Source organism: Oncorhynchus clarkii, unplaced genomic scaffold (assembly GCF_045791955.1).
Source record: "Oncorhynchus clarkii lewisi isolate Uvic-CL-2024 unplaced genomic scaffold, UVic_Ocla_1.0 unplaced_contig_1485_pilon_pilon, whole genome shotgun sequence".
In the NCBI taxonomy this organism is placed as follows: domain Eukaryota; kingdom Metazoa; phylum Chordata; class Actinopteri; order Salmoniformes; family Salmonidae; genus Oncorhynchus; species Oncorhynchus clarkii.
This window is the reverse complement of record NW_027259461.1, coordinates 10,001-29,421: the sequence shown is the minus strand read 5'-3', so window position 1 is coordinate 29,421 and position 19,421 is coordinate 10,001. Positions and strand designations below refer to the sequence as shown.

At 45.0% G+C, this 19,421-nt stretch overlaps 1 protein-coding gene across 1 annotated transcript in view; it reads left to right on the top strand.

Moving 5' to 3' along the window:
* Positions 1-550: 550 nt before the first annotated feature.
* LOC139400220 (teneurin-2-like) overlaps positions 551-19,421 on the top strand; it is a gene marked incomplete at both ends in the record, with an annotated part of 28,273 nt that continues 9,402 nt past the window's right edge. The window contains 9 exons of the mRNA XM_071145208.1: positions 551-818; positions 2,589-2,732; positions 7,338-7,587; positions 8,100-8,120; positions 8,308-8,537; positions 13,866-14,020; positions 14,233-14,334; positions 17,194-17,367; positions 18,606-19,240. Coding sequence (XP_071001309.1) covers positions 551-818; positions 2,589-2,732; positions 7,338-7,587; positions 8,100-8,120; positions 8,308-8,537; positions 13,866-14,020; positions 14,233-14,334; positions 17,194-17,367; positions 18,606-19,240 — 1,979 coding nt within the window. The remainder of the gene's footprint in view (positions 819-2,588; positions 2,733-7,337; positions 7,588-8,099; positions 8,121-8,307; positions 8,538-13,865; positions 14,021-14,232; positions 14,335-17,193; positions 17,368-18,605; positions 19,241-19,421) is intronic.

Sequence of the window (19,421 nt, the reverse complement as noted above, 5' to 3'; positions counted from 1 at the left end):
TATTGATCTGTTGCTCCTATGTGGAGTGTTGGGGCTGCGTTTGAGAGCGATGTCCTTTAGAGTCCGGACGAAGATGGGCACTGCTGCCTTGTAGAGGTGGACCTGGTCATAGAGGCTCTTCAAGTCCAGGATGGAGTGGTGGGCACTGCTGCCTTGTATAGGTGGACCTGGTCGTTAAGTCCAGGGTGGAGTGGTGGGCACTGCTGCCTTGTATAGGTGGACCTGGTCGTTAAGTCCAGGGTGGAGTGGTGGCCCGGGAAAACATTTGGTTTTGAGGCACAGTCACGGGAAATACTTACGTTTATCCGCTGTATGGTAGCAGGGTGGAAGTCTTTTCCTGGTAGCAGGGTAGAGATAACCACTTGTGCGTTGGGGAAAGTAGAATGAGCTTTCTTTCTCTCTCTCTCTCTCTCTCTCTCTCTCTCTCTCTCTCTCTCTCTCTCTCTCTCTCTCTCTCTCTCCTGGTGCTCCATGAGATGATAGATGTTCCAGGGACCAGTCTGAAGCTCTTTCCTCTCCTCTCCTCTCATCCTTCTCTCCCTCTCTGCAGGTGCTCCATGAGATGATAGATGTTCCAGGGACCAGTCTGAAGCTGTGCTACCTGAGCTCCAGGACGTCAGGCTACCGCAGCCTGCTGAAGGTAACCATGACCCCAGCCATGGTTTCTCTGGGCCTGCTCAAAGTCCATCTGATGGTGGCTGTGGAGGGACATCTCTTCCAGAAGTGGTTCCACGCCTCGCCCAACCTGGCCTACACCTACATTTGGGATAAAACAGATGCCTATGGACAGAGAGTCTACGGGCTGTCGGAAGCTGTCGGTGAGTGTGTGTGTGCGTGCGTGTGTGTGTGTCCATGTGTGTCTGTCTGTGAGCAGTAATAGCTCTGAGGGTGCCGAGGCCCCCAACTCGCTTCACTAACTGCTAACTCTGCTTGACAGCTAATAACCCTTCATCACGGTTACGGCTGCCGCGGTTACGTCTGAGTGACAGAAGGAGAGGAGAGTTTAAATGCCACCCAGGGCTTATACTGTATGTCATCTCTTAGAACAGACAAGAGTGGACCGGCTACACAAACTCTATTGCTCCAATGTAGCTGATTCATGTGATAACCAACGTCACTTTACTTTGAATTGATATATTTTGAAGGGGACAATGCACCTATATTTGCAGTTCCTACAGCAGCTAGCTGCCTTCAACTAGTATGTGTATTTATGCCAATCAAGCGTTGGTGATATGACAACATTTCAACACTTGTTGCATAATGGGAGAGAAATTGATCTGTCGCAGAACTGCTTGTTGGGACAGTGAACACCCACAATGTTAATTGGGTTATGGGCTTAACGAAGTGAAAGTAGGGTCAGAGGAGAAAGGGTCTGGTCTGGACAAGTCTGGTCTGGACAGGTCTGATCTGGACAGGTCTTGTCTGGACAGGTCTGGACAGGTCTGGTCTGGACAGGTCTGGTCTGGACAGGTCAGGTCTGGACAGGTCAGGTCTGGTCTGGAAAGGTCAGGTCTGGACAGGTCTGGTCTGGTCTGGACAGGTCTGGTCTGGTCTGGTCTGGACAGGTCTGGTCTGGTCTGGACAGGTCTGGTCTGGACAGGTCTGGTCTGGTCTGGTCTGGTCTGGTCTGGTCTGGACAGGTCTGGTCTGGACAGGTCTGGTCTGGACAGGTCTTGTCTGGACAGATCTGTTCTGGTCTGGACAGGTCTGATCTGGACCATCATTGGACTTATACTTACTGTATGTGGGTTAGCTCTTGGGTAGCTATAGCTGTAAATATAACAATTATACATGGAACTGCAGCTCACTTGACTTTGTTACTGTCTGTTTGTCTGTCTGGTTGTCTGTCCTGAGCATTAAAGAGTTGCTTGTCTCCATAATACTTTGTTTATTAATATATTTTCTCTCACTCCCACTTTCTTATCTTTCTCCCCCTGCCCTACCCTCTCCCACTCTCTTTCTCTCGTTCTCTCCCCCCTCTCGCTCTCTTTGTCCCCCCTTTCTCTCCCCTCTCCTCTCCCCCTCTCTTTGTACCCCCCTCTCTCTCTCTTTTTCTCCCCCCTCTCCTCCCCCTCTCTCTCTGTCCTTCTCTAACCCTCTCTTTCTCCCCCTCTCTCTTTATCTCTCCTCACCCCCATCTCTCTCTCTCTTTTTATCACTCCCCCCGTCTCTCCCCCTATATCGCTCTCTTTATCACTCCCCCTCTATCTCTCTTTCTCCCCCCTCTCTCCCCCTCTCTCTCTTTCTCCTCCCCTCTCTCTCCCCCTCTCTTCTCCCCTCTCTCTCTTCTTCCCCCTCTCTCTCTCTTTCTCCCCCCTCTTTCTTTCTCCCCCCTCTCTCTCTCTCTTTCTCCCCCCTTCTCTCTCCCCCTCTCCTCTCCCCCTCTCTCTCTCTTTCTCCCCCCTCTCTCTCTCTACCCATCTCTCTCTCTATCACTCCCCCCTCTCTCCCCCTCTCTCCCCCTCTCCTCTCCCCCTCTCTCCCTCTCTTTCTCTCTCTCTCTTTCTCCCCCTCTCCCCCTCTCCTCCCCCCTCTCTCTCCTCCCTCCTTTCTCCCCACCCTCTCTCTCCCCCTCTCTCTCTCCTTAGTGTCGGTGGGGTATGAGTATGAGTCATGTGCCAGTCTGATCCAATGGGAGAAGAGGACAGTAATACTTCAGGGCTTTGAACTGGACCCTTCTAATCTGGGAGGCTGGTCTCTGGATAAACACCATATCCTCAACACACGCAGCAGTATGTTTAAATATACTGTACATATACACTGAACACAAATATAAACGCAACATGCAACAATTTCAATGGTTTTACTGAGTTACTGTTCATATAAGGAAATCAGTCAATTGCAATAAAGTAATTAGTGCCTAATCTACGGATTTCAAATAACTGGGCAGGGGCATAGGCCCACCCAATTGGGAGCCAGGCCCACTCACTGGAAAGCCAGGCCCAGCCAATCAGAATTAGTTTTTTTATTACAGAAAGAAATACTCCTCAGTTTCATCAGCTGTCAAACGATCCAGCAGGTGAAGAAGCCGGATGTGGAGGTCCTGGACTGGGGTGGTTACACGTGGTCTGTGGTAGTGAAGCCAGATGTGGAGGTCCTGGGCTGGGCTGGTTACACGTGGTCTGTGGTAGTGAAGCCAGATGTGGAGGTCCTGGGCTGGGCTGGTTACACGTGGTCTGTGGTAGTGAAGCCGGATGTGGAGGTCCTGGGCTGGTTACACGTGGACTGTGGTAGTGAAGCCAGATGTGGAGGTCCTGGGCTGGGCTGGTTACACGTGGTCTGTGGTAGTGAAGCCAGATGTGGAGGTCCTGGGCTGGGCTGGTTACACGTGGTCTGTGGTAGTGAAGCCAGATGTGGAGGTCCTGGGCTGGGCTGGTTACACGTGGTCTGTGGTAGTGAAGCCAGATGTGGAGGTCCTGGGCTGGGCTGGTTACACGTGGTCTGTGGTAGTGAAGCCAGATGTGGAGGTCCTGGGCTGGTTACACGTGGCCTGTGGTAGTGAAGTCAGATGTGGAGGTCCTGGGCTGGGGTGGTTACACGTGGTCTGTGGTAGTGAAGCCAGATGTGGAGGTCCTGGGCTGGCGTGGTTACACGTGGTCTGTGGTAGTGAAGCCGGACGTGGAGGTCCTGGGCTGTCGTGGTTACACGTGGTAGTGAAGCCGGATGTGGAGGTCCTGGGCTGGTTACACGTGGCCTGTGGCAGTGAAGCCAGATGTGGAGGTCCTGGGCTGGGCTGGTTACACGTGGCCTGTGGTAGTGAAGCCGGATCTGGAGGTCCTGGGCTGGCGTGGTTACACGTGGACTGTGGTAGTGAAGCCAGATGTGGAGGTCCTGGGCTGGGCTGGTTACACCTGGACTGTGGTAGTGAAGCCGGATCTGGAGGTCCTGGGCTGGCGTGGTTACACGTGGTCTGTGGTAGTGACGCCGGTTGGCAGTGTTGTAATACTCAATACCAGTCTCGAGACCACATAGGGTGTTTCGGTCTTGTCTCGGTGTAAGTGTCGGATACATTTTTACTCGGTCTTGACTCGGTCTTGTCTCGGTCTTGACTCGGTCTTGACTCGGTGTCAGTGTCGGATACATTTTTACTCGGTCTTGACTCGGTCTTGACTCGGTCTTGACTCGGTGTCAGTGTCGGATACATTTTTACTCGGTCTTGACTCACTCTCAGACAATGAGGACACGTAACTCTTACACAGACCAGCCGAGGCCAACAGACTAAACAACTCATAATTAACAGTTTCTTTCAGTCAGCGCATAAAAGCACACAAAAAATGTCAAATGCCAAATATACTCCTTTCTTGAAACATGAATATATTATGGCCTATTGAAACCTGGAATTCCTACTTTACTCATAACATTACTGTCATTCACTTTAATTGAAAAATATCCTCAAACTCCAATTTCCAATTTCCTTAACTCGCTGGTAGGAAAAAGTTTGGGAAATTGTTGGAAAGTTGAGAGCTCACTATTAGTAAAGGGGAGACAGGATGAAACTGTAATTCTTTATACAGTGAGGCAAAAAATGATTTAGTCAGCCACCAATTGTGCAAGTTCTCCCACTTAAAAAGATGAGAGAGGCCTGTAATTTTCATCATAGGTACACTTCAACTATGACAGACAAAATGAGAAAAAAAATCCAGAAAATCACATTGTAGGATTTTTTATGAATTTATTTGCAAATTATGGTGGAAAATAAGTATTTGGTCACCTACAAACAAGCAAGATTTCTGGCTCTCACAGACCTGTAACTTCTTCTTTAAGAGGCTCCTCTGTCCTCCACTCGTTACCTGTATTAATGGCACCTGTTTGAAGTTGTTATCAGTATAAAATACACCTGTCCACCACCTCAAACAGTCACATTCCAAACTCCACTATGGCCAAGACCAAAGAGCTGTCAAAGGACACCAGAAACAAAATTGTAGACCTGCACCAGGCTGGGAAGACTGAATCTGCAATAGGTAAGCAGCTTGGTTTGAAGAAATCAACTGTGGGAGCAATTATTAGGAAATGGAAGACATACAAGACCACTGATAATCTCCCTCGATCTGGGGCTCCACGCAAGATCTCCCCCCGTGGGGTCAAAATGATCACAAGAACGGTGAGCTAAAATCCCAGAACCACACGGGGGGACCTAGTGAATGACCTACAGAGAGCTGGGACCAAAGTAACAAAGCCTACCATCAGCAAGGGCATTGAAGATGAAACGTGGCTGGGTCTTTCAGCATGACAATGTACCCAAACACACCGCCCGGGCAACGAAGGAGTGGCTTCGTAAGAAGCATTTCAAGGTCCTGAAGTGGCCTAGCCAGTCTCCAGATCTCAATCCCATAGAAAATCTTTGGAGGGAGTTGAAAGTCCGTGTTGCCCAGCAACAGCCCCAAAACATCACTGCTCTAGAGGAGATCTGCATGGAGGAATGGGCCAAAATACCAGCAACAGTGTGTGAAAACCTTGTGAAGACTTACAGAAAACGTTTGACCTCTGTCATTGCCAGCAAAGGGTATATAACAAAGTATTGAGATAAACTTTTGTTATTGACCAAATACTTATTTTCCACCATAATTTGCAAATACATTCATAAAAAATCTTACAATGTGATTTTCTGGATTTTTTTCTCATTTTGTCTGTCATAGTTGAAGTGTACCTATGAGGAAAATTACAGGCCTCTCTCATCTTTTGAAGTGGGAGAACTTGCACAATTGGTGGCTGTCTAAATACTTTTTTGCCCCACTGTATCTATTATAGACAAGTTTGCACAGTGGTACACCTATTGAACCTAGGCCTTCAGCGTGTGACAGGTTAGTACAGTAGTGACCCTATTGAACCTAGGCCTTCAGCGTGTGACAGATTAGTACAGTACTGAACCTATTGGGCCTAGGTCTTCAGCGTGTGACAGGTTAGTACAGTAGTGAACCTATTGGGCCTAGGTCTTCAGCGTTTGACAAGTTAGTACAGTAGTGAACCTATTGGGCCTCGGTCTTCAGCGTGTGACAGGTTAGTACAGTAGTGAACCTATTGGGCCTCGGTCTTCAGTGGTGAACCTATTGGGCCTCGGTCTTCAGTAGTGAACCTATTGGGCCTCGGTCTTCAGTATGAACCTATTGGGCCTCGGTCTTGAGTAGTGAACCTATTGGGCCTCGGTCTTCAGTGGTGAACCTATTGGGCCTCAGTCTTCAGTGGTGAACCTATTGGGCCTCGGCCTTCAGTGGTGAACCTATTGGGCCTTGGTCTTCAGTGGTGAACCTATTGGGCCTCGGTCTTCAGTAGTGAACCTATTGGGCCTCGGTCTTCAGTAGTGAACCTATTGGGCCTCGGTCTTCAGTGTGAAACCTATTGGGCCTCGGCCTTCAGTGGTGAACCTATTGGGCCTCGGTCTTCAGTGGTGAACCTATTGGGCCTCGGTCTTCAGTGGTGAACCTATTGGGCCTCGGCCTTCAGTGGTGAACCTATTGGGCCTCGGCCTTCAGTGGTGAACCTTTGGGCCTCGGCCTTCAGTGGTGAACCTATTGGACTTGGCATATTACATCATTTATGCAGCAGCATACAATACATTTTTGGACTCACCTTGTTGTGCTGAGTTCACTTGAACAGGAAGGTGGCGCGGCATTCTGGGAAAATGTTGTCATAAAACTTTGTCATCAGTCTGGCATTCTCTGGATTTATGGTCAACTGGGAACTGGGAAAAAAAACAAGGTTGAATCATGACGTCAGTGATCTTCAGATCAGAGCTCTAGAAAGAGGCCAGAGTTCCTGACTTGGAATTCTGAGTTGGATGACCGTTAAAAACGTATTTTTCCAAAACTTTTTTTGTTCAGTATACATACATACACACACACACCGTCATCTCAACACACACACAAACACACACCGTCATCTCAACACACACACAAACACACCCCGTCATCTCAACACACATACACAACATCTTCTCAACATCACACACACACATTTAATTTGGCAGAATTAATAGTATGTGGGTTTTTTTCTCAAACAAAATGAATGAATTAATCCCTCCCTCCCTCCCTCCCTCCCTCCCTCCCTGTCTCCCTGTCTCCCTCCCTGTCTCCCTCCCGGTCTCCCTCCCTGTCTCCCTGTCTCCCTGTCTCCCTCCCTGTCTCCCTCCCTCCCTGTCTCCCTCCCTCCCTGTCTCCCTCCCTCCCTGTCTCCCGCCCTCCCTGTCTCCCTGTCTCCCTCCCTGTCTCCCTCCCTGTCTCCCTCCCTCCCTCCCTGTCTCCCTCCCTGTCTCCCTCCCTCCCTCCCCGCCTCCCTCCCTCCCTGCCTCCCTCCCTCTCTGTCTCCCTCCCTGCCTCCCTCCCTCCCGCCCTCCTGTCTAGGTATCCTCCATAAGGGTAGTGGTGAGAACGTGTTTGTGTCACAGCAGCCCCCTGTGATCAGCAGTGTAATGGGGAACGGCCGTCGACGCTCTATCTCCTGCCCCAGCTGTAACGGCCTCGCCGACAGCAACAAGCTACTGGCGCCCGTAGCCCTGGCAACAGGCATCGACGGGAGCCTCTACGTGGGAGACCTGAACTTCATACGCAGGGTCTACCCCTCGCTCAATACCACGGGCATACTGGAACTGAGGTATGGATGGAGGGAGGAGAGAAGAAGGGTTGTCTGGTTGGGAGAGGAGAGGAGTGGGATGAGGTGGGAGGGGATGGGGAGAGAAAAGGTAAAGGAGAGAGGAAGAGAGTGGGACTGGTGGGAGGAGGGGTGATGGAGGAAAGGGAATGAGGGGGGAGAAGAGGAAGAGAAGTGAGGGAGGAGGGGAGGGGGAGAGGAGGAGGAGTGAAGGAAAAGAGGAGAGGAGGAGGGAGAGGACAGAGGAGAGGAATAGTGTGTAGGATATAGAACATGTTGGATGAGATTCAGTGAGGTTGTAATGAAAGCAGGGAGGGCTCCGGGGACAGTGTGATTGAAGTAGAATTATACACTGCACTAGTTCTTATATCTCCTGGGTGTTTTTATCCATATTTAACTATGATGTTCCCTTCACCACTCCACTGCTAACTCTCTCTGTCATTCTGTTGTTCCCTCAGACACAACACATTAACATTTATTCTGGGTTGTTTTTTCTGTCTTCTTATTCTTTGAAGGAACAAAGATTTCAGACACAGGTAAGATGCTTCACTCCTCGGTTAAATCAGAAATTCTAAGCTAATAAGTGAAATAGCAGTAATTTAGAGTTACTTTAATCACAAAGATTGTTAAATTGCCCCTGGGAAATATTGTTTTAATCTTAGTTGTTTTTTTCCAATCTAATTCAAATCCCAATAACTTTATTGTTCTCTCTCCGTCCTACAGTAACAACCCCACTCATAAGTACTTCCTGGCCATTGACCCGGTAACGGGGGCATTGTTGATCTCGGATACCAATTCGCGCCATATCTACCGTGTGCGCTTGCTGACGGGCGGGCGGCTGCTGTCGGACAGCGCAGAGGTGGTTGCTGGGACGGGAGAGCAGTGTCTGCCCTTCGACGAACGCTGTGGGGATGGAGGCAAAGCTACTGAGGCAACACTGATGAGCCCCAAAGGTGAGGAGCAGAGGAACACACACACACACACACACACACACACACACACACACACACACACACACACACACACACACACACAAAGAGATCTTCCTAACCTTGAAGGCTAAGCCACAGACAGTACCCCCATGAGCTCCAAAGTGTAACTAGTAAGGAAGGGAGGTCTCTACTGCACTAATGAAATGCTGGTCATAATGATCTAGTCGTGAAAGTAGTAGTGATATCTGTCCTTTTCTATATCAGAACACTGATGATGAAACTAACTGTCGGTCTAGTAGTGGAAGTAAAGCAGGGCAGAATCAGAAGGAGGTTATAAACCAGATTACAGCTGAAGTTAGGATGATAACACGTGATGAAGCATCAAAAAGAAGAACACTGACACCAAACTGTCAAAGATGTCACCCTGTCACATGTCCTCAGTGTGTGTGTGTGTGTGTGTGTGTGTGTGTGTGTGTGTGTGTGTGTGTGTGTGTGTGTGTGTGTGTGTGTGTGTGTGTGTGTGTGTGTGTGTGTGTGTGTGTGTGTGTGTGTGTGTGTGTGTGTGTGTGCGTGCGTGCGTGCGTGCGTGCGTGCGTGCGTGCGTGCGTGCGTGCGTGCGTGTGCGTGTTGTGTGTTGTGTGTGCATATCTCCTGCCCGACAGATACAAAGCCAGCCAGCACTTATCAGCCTGCCCAGCTCTCTGTATGTCTCTTCCTATCCCTCCAGCTCTCTGTCACTGGCCTCTCTCTGTCTGTCTCTTCCTATCCCTCCAGCTCTCTGTCTGTCTCTTCCTATCCCTCCAGCTCTCTGTCTGTCTCTTCCTATCCCTCCAGCTCTCTGTCTGTCTCTTCCTATCCCTCCAGCTCTCTGTCTGTCTCTTCCTATCCCTCCAGCTCTCTGTCTGTCTCTTCCTATCCCTCCAGCTCTCTGTCTGTCTCTTCCTATCCTTCCAGCTCTCTGTCACTGGCCTCTCTCTTTCTCTTTCCCTCCTTCCCCTGTGTGCTAGTCCTTCTCTGTTAAAAGACACCCTGTTCCCCCGCTCCTTCTCTTCTCCTACATCCATTCCACTGCATTGCTTCTATCCATCACTGCTATTCCTTTCTCTCTTTCCCCCAGCTCTCCTTTCATCCTCTCATCCTCTCTGCCTCCCTCTCGTATTCTCCTACCAAAGGTCTGTCTGTACATCAGTCAGTCTACCTGTCTCTCTGTCTTCCTGTCTGTCTCTGTCTGTCTGCCTGTCTGTGTGTAGATCAGTCTGTCTGCCTGTCTCTCTGTCAGCCTGTCTGTCTGTCTGTACATCAGTGTGTCTCTCTGCCTACCTGTCTGTCTGTACATCAGTCTGTCTCTCTGCCTACCTGTCTGCCTGTGTGTACATCAGTCTGTCTCTCTGCCTACCTGTCTGCCTGTCTGTACATCAGTCTGTCTCTCTGCCTACCTGTCTGTCTGTCTGTACATCAGTGTGTCTCTCTGCCTACCTGTCTGCCTGTGTGTACATCAGTCTGTCTCTCTGCCTACCTGTCTGCCTGTGTGTACATCAGTGTGTCTCTCTGCCTACCTGTCTGCCTGTGTGTACATCAGTGTGTCTCTCTGCCTACCTGTCTGCCTGTGTGTACATCAGTGTGTCTCTCTGCCTACCTGTCTGCCTGTGTGTACATCAGTCTGTCTCTCTGCCTACCTGTCTGCCTGTGTGTACATCAGTCTGTCTCTCTGCCTACCTGTCTGCCTGTGTGTACATCAGTCTGTCTCTCTGCCTACCTGTCTGCCTGTGTGTACATCAGTGTGTCTCTCTGCCTACCTGTCTGCCTGTGTGTACATCAGTGTGTCTCTCTGCCTACCTGTCTGCCTGTGTGTACATCAGTCTGTCTCTCTGCCTACCTGTCTGCCTGTGTGTACATCAGTCTGTCTCTCTGCCTACCTGTCTGCCTGTGTGTACATCAGTCTGTCTCTCTGCCTACCTGTCTGCCTGTGTGTACATCAGTCTGTCTCTCTGCCTAGCTGTCTGTCTGTGTGTACATCAGTGTGTCTCTCTGAATATCATGTCTGCCTGTGTGTACATCAGTCTTTCTCTCTGCCTACCTGTCTGTCTGTCTGTACATCAGTCTGTCTCTCTGCCTACCTGTCTGCCTGTGTGTACATCAGTCTGTCTCTCTGCCTACCTGTCTGCCTGTGTGTACATCAGTCTGTCTCTCTGCCTACCTGTCTGTCTGTGTGTACATCAGTCTGTCTCTCTGCCTACCTGTCTGCCTGTGTGTACATCAGTGTGTCTCTCTGCCTACCTGTCTGCCTGTGTGTACATCAGTCTGTCTCTCTGCCTACCTGTCTGCCTGTGTGTACATCAGTCTGTCTCTCTGCCTACCTGTCTGTCTGTGTGTACATCAGTCTGCCTCTCTGCCTACCTGTCTGCCTGTGTGTACATCAGTGTGTCTCTCTGCCTACCTGTCTGCCTGTGTGTACATCAGTCTGTCTCTCTGTCTACCTGTCTGTCTGTGTGTACATCAGTCGTTCTCTCTGCCTACCTGTCTGCCTGTCTGTACATCAGGCTGTCTCTCTGCCTACCTGTCTGCCTGTGTGTACATCAGTCTGTCTCTCTGCCTACCTGTCTGCCTGTGTGTACATCAGTCTGTCTCTCTGCCTACCTGTCTGCCTGTGTGTACATCAGTCTGTCTCTTTGCCTACCTGTCTGCCTGTGTGTACATCAGTGTGTCTCTCTGCCTACCTGTCTGCCTGTCTGTACATCAGTCTGTCTCTCTGCCTACCTGTCTGCCTGTGTGTACATCAGTCTGTCTCTCTGCCTACCTGTCTGCCTGTCTGTACATCAGTCTGTCTCTCTGCCTACCTGTCTCTCTGCCTACCTGTCTCTCTGCCTACCTGTCTGCCTGTGTGTACATCAGTCTGTCTCTCTGCCTACCTGTCTGCCTGTGTGTACATCAGTGTGTCTCTCTGCCTACCTGTCTGCCTGTGTGTACATCAGTCTGTCTCTCTGCCTACCTGTCTGCCTGTGTGTACATCAGTCTGTCTCTCTGCCTACCTGTCTGCCTGTGTGTACATCAGTCTGTCTCTCTGCCTACCTGTCTGCCTCTGTGTACATCAGTCTGTCTCTCTGCCTACCTGTCTGCCTGTGTGTACATCAGTCTGTCTCTCTGCCTACCTGTCTGCCTGTGTGTACATCAGTCTGTCTCTCTGCCTACCTGTCTGCCTGTGTGTACATCAGTCTGTCTGCCTGTGTGTACATCAGTCTGTCTGCCTGTGTGTACATCAGTCTGTCTGTCTGTGTGTACATCAGTCTGTCTCTCTGCCTACCTGTCTGCCTGTGTGTACATCAGTCTGTCTCTCTGCCTACCTGTCTCTCTGCCTACCTGTCTCTCTGCCTACCTGTCTGCCTGTGTGTACATCAGTCTGTCTCTCTGCCTACCTGTCTGCCTGTGTGTACATCAGTGTGTCTCTCTGCCTACCTGTCTTCCTGTGTGTACATCAGTCTGTCTCTCTGCCTACCTGTCTGCCTGTGTGTACATCAGTCTGTCTCTCTGCCTACCTGTCTGCCTGTGTGTACATCAGTCTGTCTCTCTGCCTACCTGTCTGCCTCTGTGTACATCAGTCTGTCTCGCTGCCTACCTGTCTGCCTGTGTGTACATCAGTCTGTCTCTCTGCCTACCTGTCTGCCTGTGTGTACATCAGTCTGTCTCTCTGCCTACCTGTCTGCCTGTGTGTACATCAGTCTGTCTGCCTGTGTGTACATCAGTCTGTCTGCCTGTGTGTACATCAGTCTGTCTGTCTGTGTGTACATCAGTCTGTCTCTCTGCCTACCTGTCTGCCTGTGTGTACATCAGTCTGTCTCTCTGCCTACCTGTCTGCCTGTGTGTACATCAGTCTGTCTCTCTGCCTACCTGTCTGCCTGTGTGTACATCAGTCTGTCTCTCTGCCTACCTGTCTGCCTGTGTGTACATCAGTCTGTCTCTCTGCCTACCTGTCTGCCTGTGTGTACATCAGTCTGTCTCTCTGCCTACCTGTCTGTCTGTGTGTACATCAGTCTGTCTCTCTGCCTACCTGTCTGTCTGTGTGTACATCAGTCTGTCTCTCTGCCTACCTGTCTGTCTGTGTGTACATCAGTCTGTCTCTCTGCCTACCTGTCTGTCTGTGTGTACATCAGTCTGTCTCTCTGCCTACCTGTCTGCCTGTGTGTACATCAGTCTGTCTCTCTGCCTACCTGTCTGTCTGTGTGTACATCAGTCTGTCTCTCTGCCTACCTGTCTGTCTGTGTGTACATCAGTCTGTCTCTCTGCCTACCTGTCTGTCTGTGTGTACATCAGTCTGTCTCTCTGCCTACCTGTCTGTCTGTGTGTACATCAGTCTGTCTCTCTGCCTACCTGTCTGTCTGTGTGTACATCCGTCTTTCTGGGAGAATTATATTTACGGTGGTGTGCTCGAGAGCAGACACAACTGTCTTTCTATGTATCTGTGTGTCTGCCTGCAATGGCCAGAGTGACACCACTGACACGTAGCTGATGATAAATATATAATATATCTCTTTCCTGGCAAACAGAAACTGTAAGTATACAGACTAAAGTTACCCACGGGGGACTTTGTAAACTAATGCTACAAGGTCGACAAATGCTACACATTATTTACAAGGTCAATACAACTCATCATCCTGAGATAAGTTACTGATTATCAAGGTGCTGCATCTTATAAAATAACATTTGTTGGCCTAATGCATTTATTCTGTACCCACAAGGCCAATTAAAAGTTACATTGTAAAACTTCCTCCTTCCACCTCCCAGTGTGTGTGTGTATTGCTGTGGATCAGAATGGTCTGATGATGTGTCTGTGTGTTTCTCCAGGTATTGCTGTGGATCAGAATGGTCTGATGATGTGTCTGTGTGTTTCTCCAGGTATTGCTGTGGATCAGAATGGTCTGATGATGTGTCTGTGTGTTTCTCCAGGTATTGCTGTGGATCAGAATGGTCTGATGATGTGTCTGTGTGTTTCTCCAGGTATTGCTGTGGATCAGAATGGTCTGATGATGTGTCTGTGTGTTTCTCCAGGTATTGCTGTGGATCAGAATGGTCTGATTATGTGTCTGTGTGTTTCTCCAGGTATTGCTGTGGATCAGAATGGTCTGATGATGTGTCTGTGTGTTTCTCCAGGTATTGCTGTGGATCAGAATGGTCTGATGATGTGTCTGTGTGTTTCTCCAGGTATTGCTGTGGATCAGAATGGTCTGATGATGTGTCTGTGTGTTTCTCCAGGTATTGCTGTGGATCAGAATGGTCTGATGATGTGTCTGTGTGTTTCTCCAGGTATTGCTGTGGATCAGAATGGTCTGATGATGTGTCTGTGTGTTTCTCCAGGTATTGCTGTGGATCAGAATGGTCTGGTGTATTTTGTGGACGCCACTATGATCCGTAAAGTTGACCAAAACGGGATCATCTCCACTCTACTGGGCGCTAACGACCTGACCGCAATACGACCACTCAGCTGTGACGCTAGCATGGACGTCAGCCAGGTAGGTAGGGAGAGAGGGTCTTGATTTTGTTGGAGCCAAAAAGACGCAAGTGTCCATTTCAACGTGTGGGGTTTAAAACAACCTGGTCTGGGTTACATGCGATGAACGCTATCAACCAAGGCTTTGTTTTCTGTCTCCTGTAAAACTTTGAAAATATTAGTCATGTCTCTTTGGTGATCAACCCTGGATCTGTTTGTTGTTGTGTTTATCAGGTGCGTCTGGAGTGGCCGACAGACCTGGCAGTAAACCCCATGGATAACTCTCTGTACGTCCTGGAGAACAACGTCATCCTGCGCATCACTGAGAACCACCAAGTGAGCTTCGTTCCATATCAATTATCGTCATATAAGCAGTTATTGTGACTAAGCAACTATCGTAATATAAACAACTGACCCCATATAATCAGTTATTACTATATAATCAGTTATCACCATATATATAATCAGTTATTACTATATAATAAATTATTACTATATAATCAGTTATTACCATATATATATAATCAGTTATTACCATATATATAATCAGTTATTACTATAGAATCAGTTATCACCATATACATAAGCAGTTTTTACTATATAATCAGTTATCACCATATATATAATCAGTTATTACCATATAATCAGTTATCACTATATAATCAGTTATCACCATATATATAATCAGTTATTACTATATAATCAGTTATTACTATATAATCAGTTATTACTAAATAATCAGTTATCACTATATAATCAGTTATTACCATATAATCAGTTATCACCATATATATAATCAGTTATCACCATATAATCAGTTATCACCATATATATAATTAGTTATTACTATATAATCAGTTATTACTATATAATCAGTTATCACCATATATATAATCAGTTATTACTATATAATCAATTATTACTATATAATCAGTTATTACCATATATATATAATCAGTTATTATCATATATATAATCAGTTATTACTATATAATCAGTTATTACTATATAATCAGTTATCACCATATACATAAGCAGTTTTTACTATATAATCAGTTATCACCATATATATAATCAGTTATTACCATATAATCAGTTATCACTATATAATCAGTTATCACCATATATATAATCAGTTATTACTATATAATCAGTTATTACTATATAATCAGTTATTACTAAATAATCAGTTATCACTATATAATCAGTTATTACCATATAATCAGTTATCACCATATATATAATCAGTTATCAATATATATATAATCAGTTATTACTATATAATCCATTATTACTATATAATCAGTTATTACCATATATATATAATCAGTTATTACCATATATATAATCAGTTATTACTATAGAATCAGTTATTACTATATAATCAGTTATCACTATATAATCAGTTATTACCATATAATCAGTTATCACTATATAATCAGTTATCACCATATATATAATCAGTTGTCACCATATAATCAGTTATTAATATATATATAATCAGTTATTACCATATCATCTGTTATTACTATATTATCAGTTATCACTATATAATCAGTTATTACCATATAATCAGTTATCACTATATAATCAGTTATCACCATATATATAATCAGTTATCACCATATAATCAGTTATTAATATATATATAATCAGTTATTACCATATAATCAGTTATTACTATATAATCAGTTATCACTATATAATCAGTTATTACCATATATATATATAATCAGTTATCACCATATATATAATCAGTTATCACCATATAATCAGTTATTAATATATATATAATCAGTTATTACTATATAATCAGTTGTCACTATATAATCAGTTATCACCATATATATAATCAGTTATCACCATATAATCAGTTATTAATATATATATATAATCAGTTATTACCATATAATCAGGTATTACTATATAATCAGTTATTACCATATAATCAGTTATTACTATATATATAATCAGTTATCACTATATATATAATCAGTTATTACTATATAATCAGTTATTACTATATAATCAGTTATTACTAAATAATCAGTTATCACTATATAATCAGTTATTACCATATAATCAGTTATCACCATATATATAATCAGTTATCACCATATAATCAGTTATTAATATATATATAATCAGTTATTACTATATAATCCATTATTACTATATAATCAGTTATTACCATATATATATAATCAGTTATTACCATATATATAATCAGTTATTACTATAGAATCAGTTATTACTATATAATCAGTTATCACTATATAATCAGTTATTACCATATAATCAGTTATCACTATATAATCAGTTATCACCATATATATAATCAGTTGTCACCATATAATCAGTTATTAATATATATATATAATCAGTTATTACCATATCATCTGTTATTACTATATTATCAGTTATCACTATATAATCAGTTATTACCATATAATCAGTTATCACTATATAATCAGTTATCACCATATATATAATCAGTTATCACCATATAATCAGTTATTAATATATATATAATCAGTTATTACCATATAATCAGTTATTACTATATAATCAGTTATCACTATATAATCAGTTATTACCATATATATATATATAATCAGTTATCACCATATATATAATCAGTTATCACCATATAATCAGTTATTAATATATATATAATCAGTTATTACTATATAATCAGTTGTCACTATATAATCAGTTATCACCATATATATAATCAGTTATCACCATATAATCAGTTATTAATATATATATATAATCAGTTATTACCATATAATCAGGTATTACTATATAATCAGTTATTACCATATAATCAGTTATTACTATATATATAATCAGTTATCACTATATATATAATCAGTTATCACCATATATATAATCAGTTATCACCATATATATAATCAGTTATCGCCATATATAATCAGTTATCACCATATAATCAGTTATTACTATATAATCAGTTATCACCATATATATAATCAGTTATCACCATATAATCAGTTATTAATATATAATCAGTTTTCGCTATATAATCAGTTATTAATATATAATCAGTTATCGCTATATAATCAGTTATTAATATATGATCAGTTATTGCGATACAAGCGGTTATTGTGATGTAAACGACATCATGATGCGTATTATTATCTAAAATAGCATAACATTTTTGCCCCCCAGGTGAGCATCATAGCAGGGCGGCCCATGCATTGTCAGGTTCCAGGTATAGACTACAGCCTGAGTAAGCTTGCCATCCATGCTGCGTTGGAGAGCGCGACAGCCATCGCCCTGTCTCACACCGGAGTTCTCTACATCGCTGAGACGGACGAGAAGAAAATCAACCGCGTCAGACAGGTATGACAACACAGGTTTATTTTTACATTACACACAGTAACTTCACCTTACTGCTTTGTTGGGTTTAGAGCTTGAAAGGCATTTCACTGTACGTGAAATTAAAAACTTGAAACTTCACTTTTCTTTCCTCCATCTCTATTCTAAAACCTGTCTTTCCTCCATCTCTATTCTAAAACCTGTCTTTCCTCCGTCTCTATTCTAAAACCTGTCTTTCCTCCGTCTCTATTCTAAAACCTGTCTTTCCTCCGTCTCTATTCTAAAACCTGTCTTTCCTCCATCTCTATTCTAAAACCTGTCTTTCCTCCATCTCTATTCTAAAACCTGTCTTTCCTCCATCTCTATTCTAAAACCTGTCTTTCCTCCATCTCTATTCTAAAACCTGTCTTTCCTCCATCTCTATTCTAAAACCTGTCTTTCCTCCATCTCTATTCTAAAACCTGTCTTTCCTCCATCTCTATTCTAAAACCTGTCTTTCCTCCGTCTCTATTCTAAAACCTGTCTTTCCTCCATCTCTATTCTAAAACCTGTCTTTCCTCCGTCTCTATTCTAAAACCTGTCTTTCCTCCGTCTCTATTCTAAAACCTGTCTTTCCTCCGTCTCTATTCTAAAACCTGTCTTTCCTCCATCTCTATTCTAAAACCTGTCTTTCCTCCATCTCTATTCTAAAACCTGTCTTTCCTCCATCTCTATTCTAAAACCTGTCTTTCCTCCATCTCTATTCTAAAACCTGTCTTTCCTCCATTTCTATTCTAAAACCTGTCTTTCCTCCATCTCTATTCTAAAACCTGTCTTTCCTCCATCTCTATTCTAAAACCTGTCTTTCCTCCATCTCTATTCTAAAACCTGTCTTTCCTCCGTCTCTATTCTAAAACCTGTCTTTCCTCCATCTCTATTCTAAAACCTGTCTTTCCTCCGTCTCTATTCTAAAACCTGTCTTTCCTCCGTCTCTATTCTAAAACCTGTCTTTCCTCCGTCTCTATTCTAAAACCTGTCTTTCCTCCATCTCTATTCTAAAACCTGTCTTTCCTCCATCTCTATTCTAAAACCTGTCTTTCCTCCATCTCTATTCTAAAACCTGTCTTTCCTCCATCTCTATTCTAAAACCTGTCTTTCCTCCATCTCTATTCTAAAACCTGTCTTTCCTCCATCTCTATTCTAAAACCTGTCTTTCTTCCATCTCTATTCTAAAACCTGTCTTTCCTCTCTTTCTTGTTTGTTGTCTTTCTCCTCTTATTCAGGTGTCCACTAACGGTGAGATCTCTCTGCTAGCCGGCACCTCGTCGGACTGCGACTGCAAGAATGACGTTAACTGCAACTGTTTCCATGGCGATGACGGCTACGCGCCCGACGCCGGCCTCAACTGCCCCGCCTCACTCGCCGTCTCACCCGACGGAACGCTCTTCATCGCCGATCTTAACAACATACGCATCAGAGCCGTGCGAGCCAATCGGCCCGGGCCATCTGCCTCAGGATCAGGATCTATGATGGGACAATACGAAGTTGCGTCTCCACGGGAACAGGAGCTCTATGTGTTCAACGGTGATGGTCAACATCTACAGACCGTGAGTCTGGTCACTGGAGAACCTTTATATAACTTCACCTACGGGCCAGACAGAGAGCTAGCCACGGTGGTGGACAACTGCAACAACACTGTCAGGGTGAGAAGGGAGGGTCTGGGCCAGGGGGGGAGTTCTGGCCTCCTCAAACTGGTGTTACTGCCAGAGAACCAGGTGGTGACCCTGGGTTTGGACCCTGCTGGGGGGTTGAGGAGTGTCTCAGCCCAGGGACAGGAGGTGGCCCTACTGGGGTACTCTGGGAGTACAGGACTACTGGCCACCAAGGCTGACGAGACCGGATGGACCACCTTCTACCAGTGAGTGGGATGTGGGGGTGTTTTTTTTATGCATGTGTCAAAAGCGGAAACTACAGCAGAACTCAGGGTCTCATAGCTGCATTGCCAAGCACACAGCTACTGTAGCTAGGATTTGTTCACAGCCCACTGCTGCCCCCTGGAGTTAACTTCTGTCACTGCACCCTCAAGTTTGCTTCAGTCA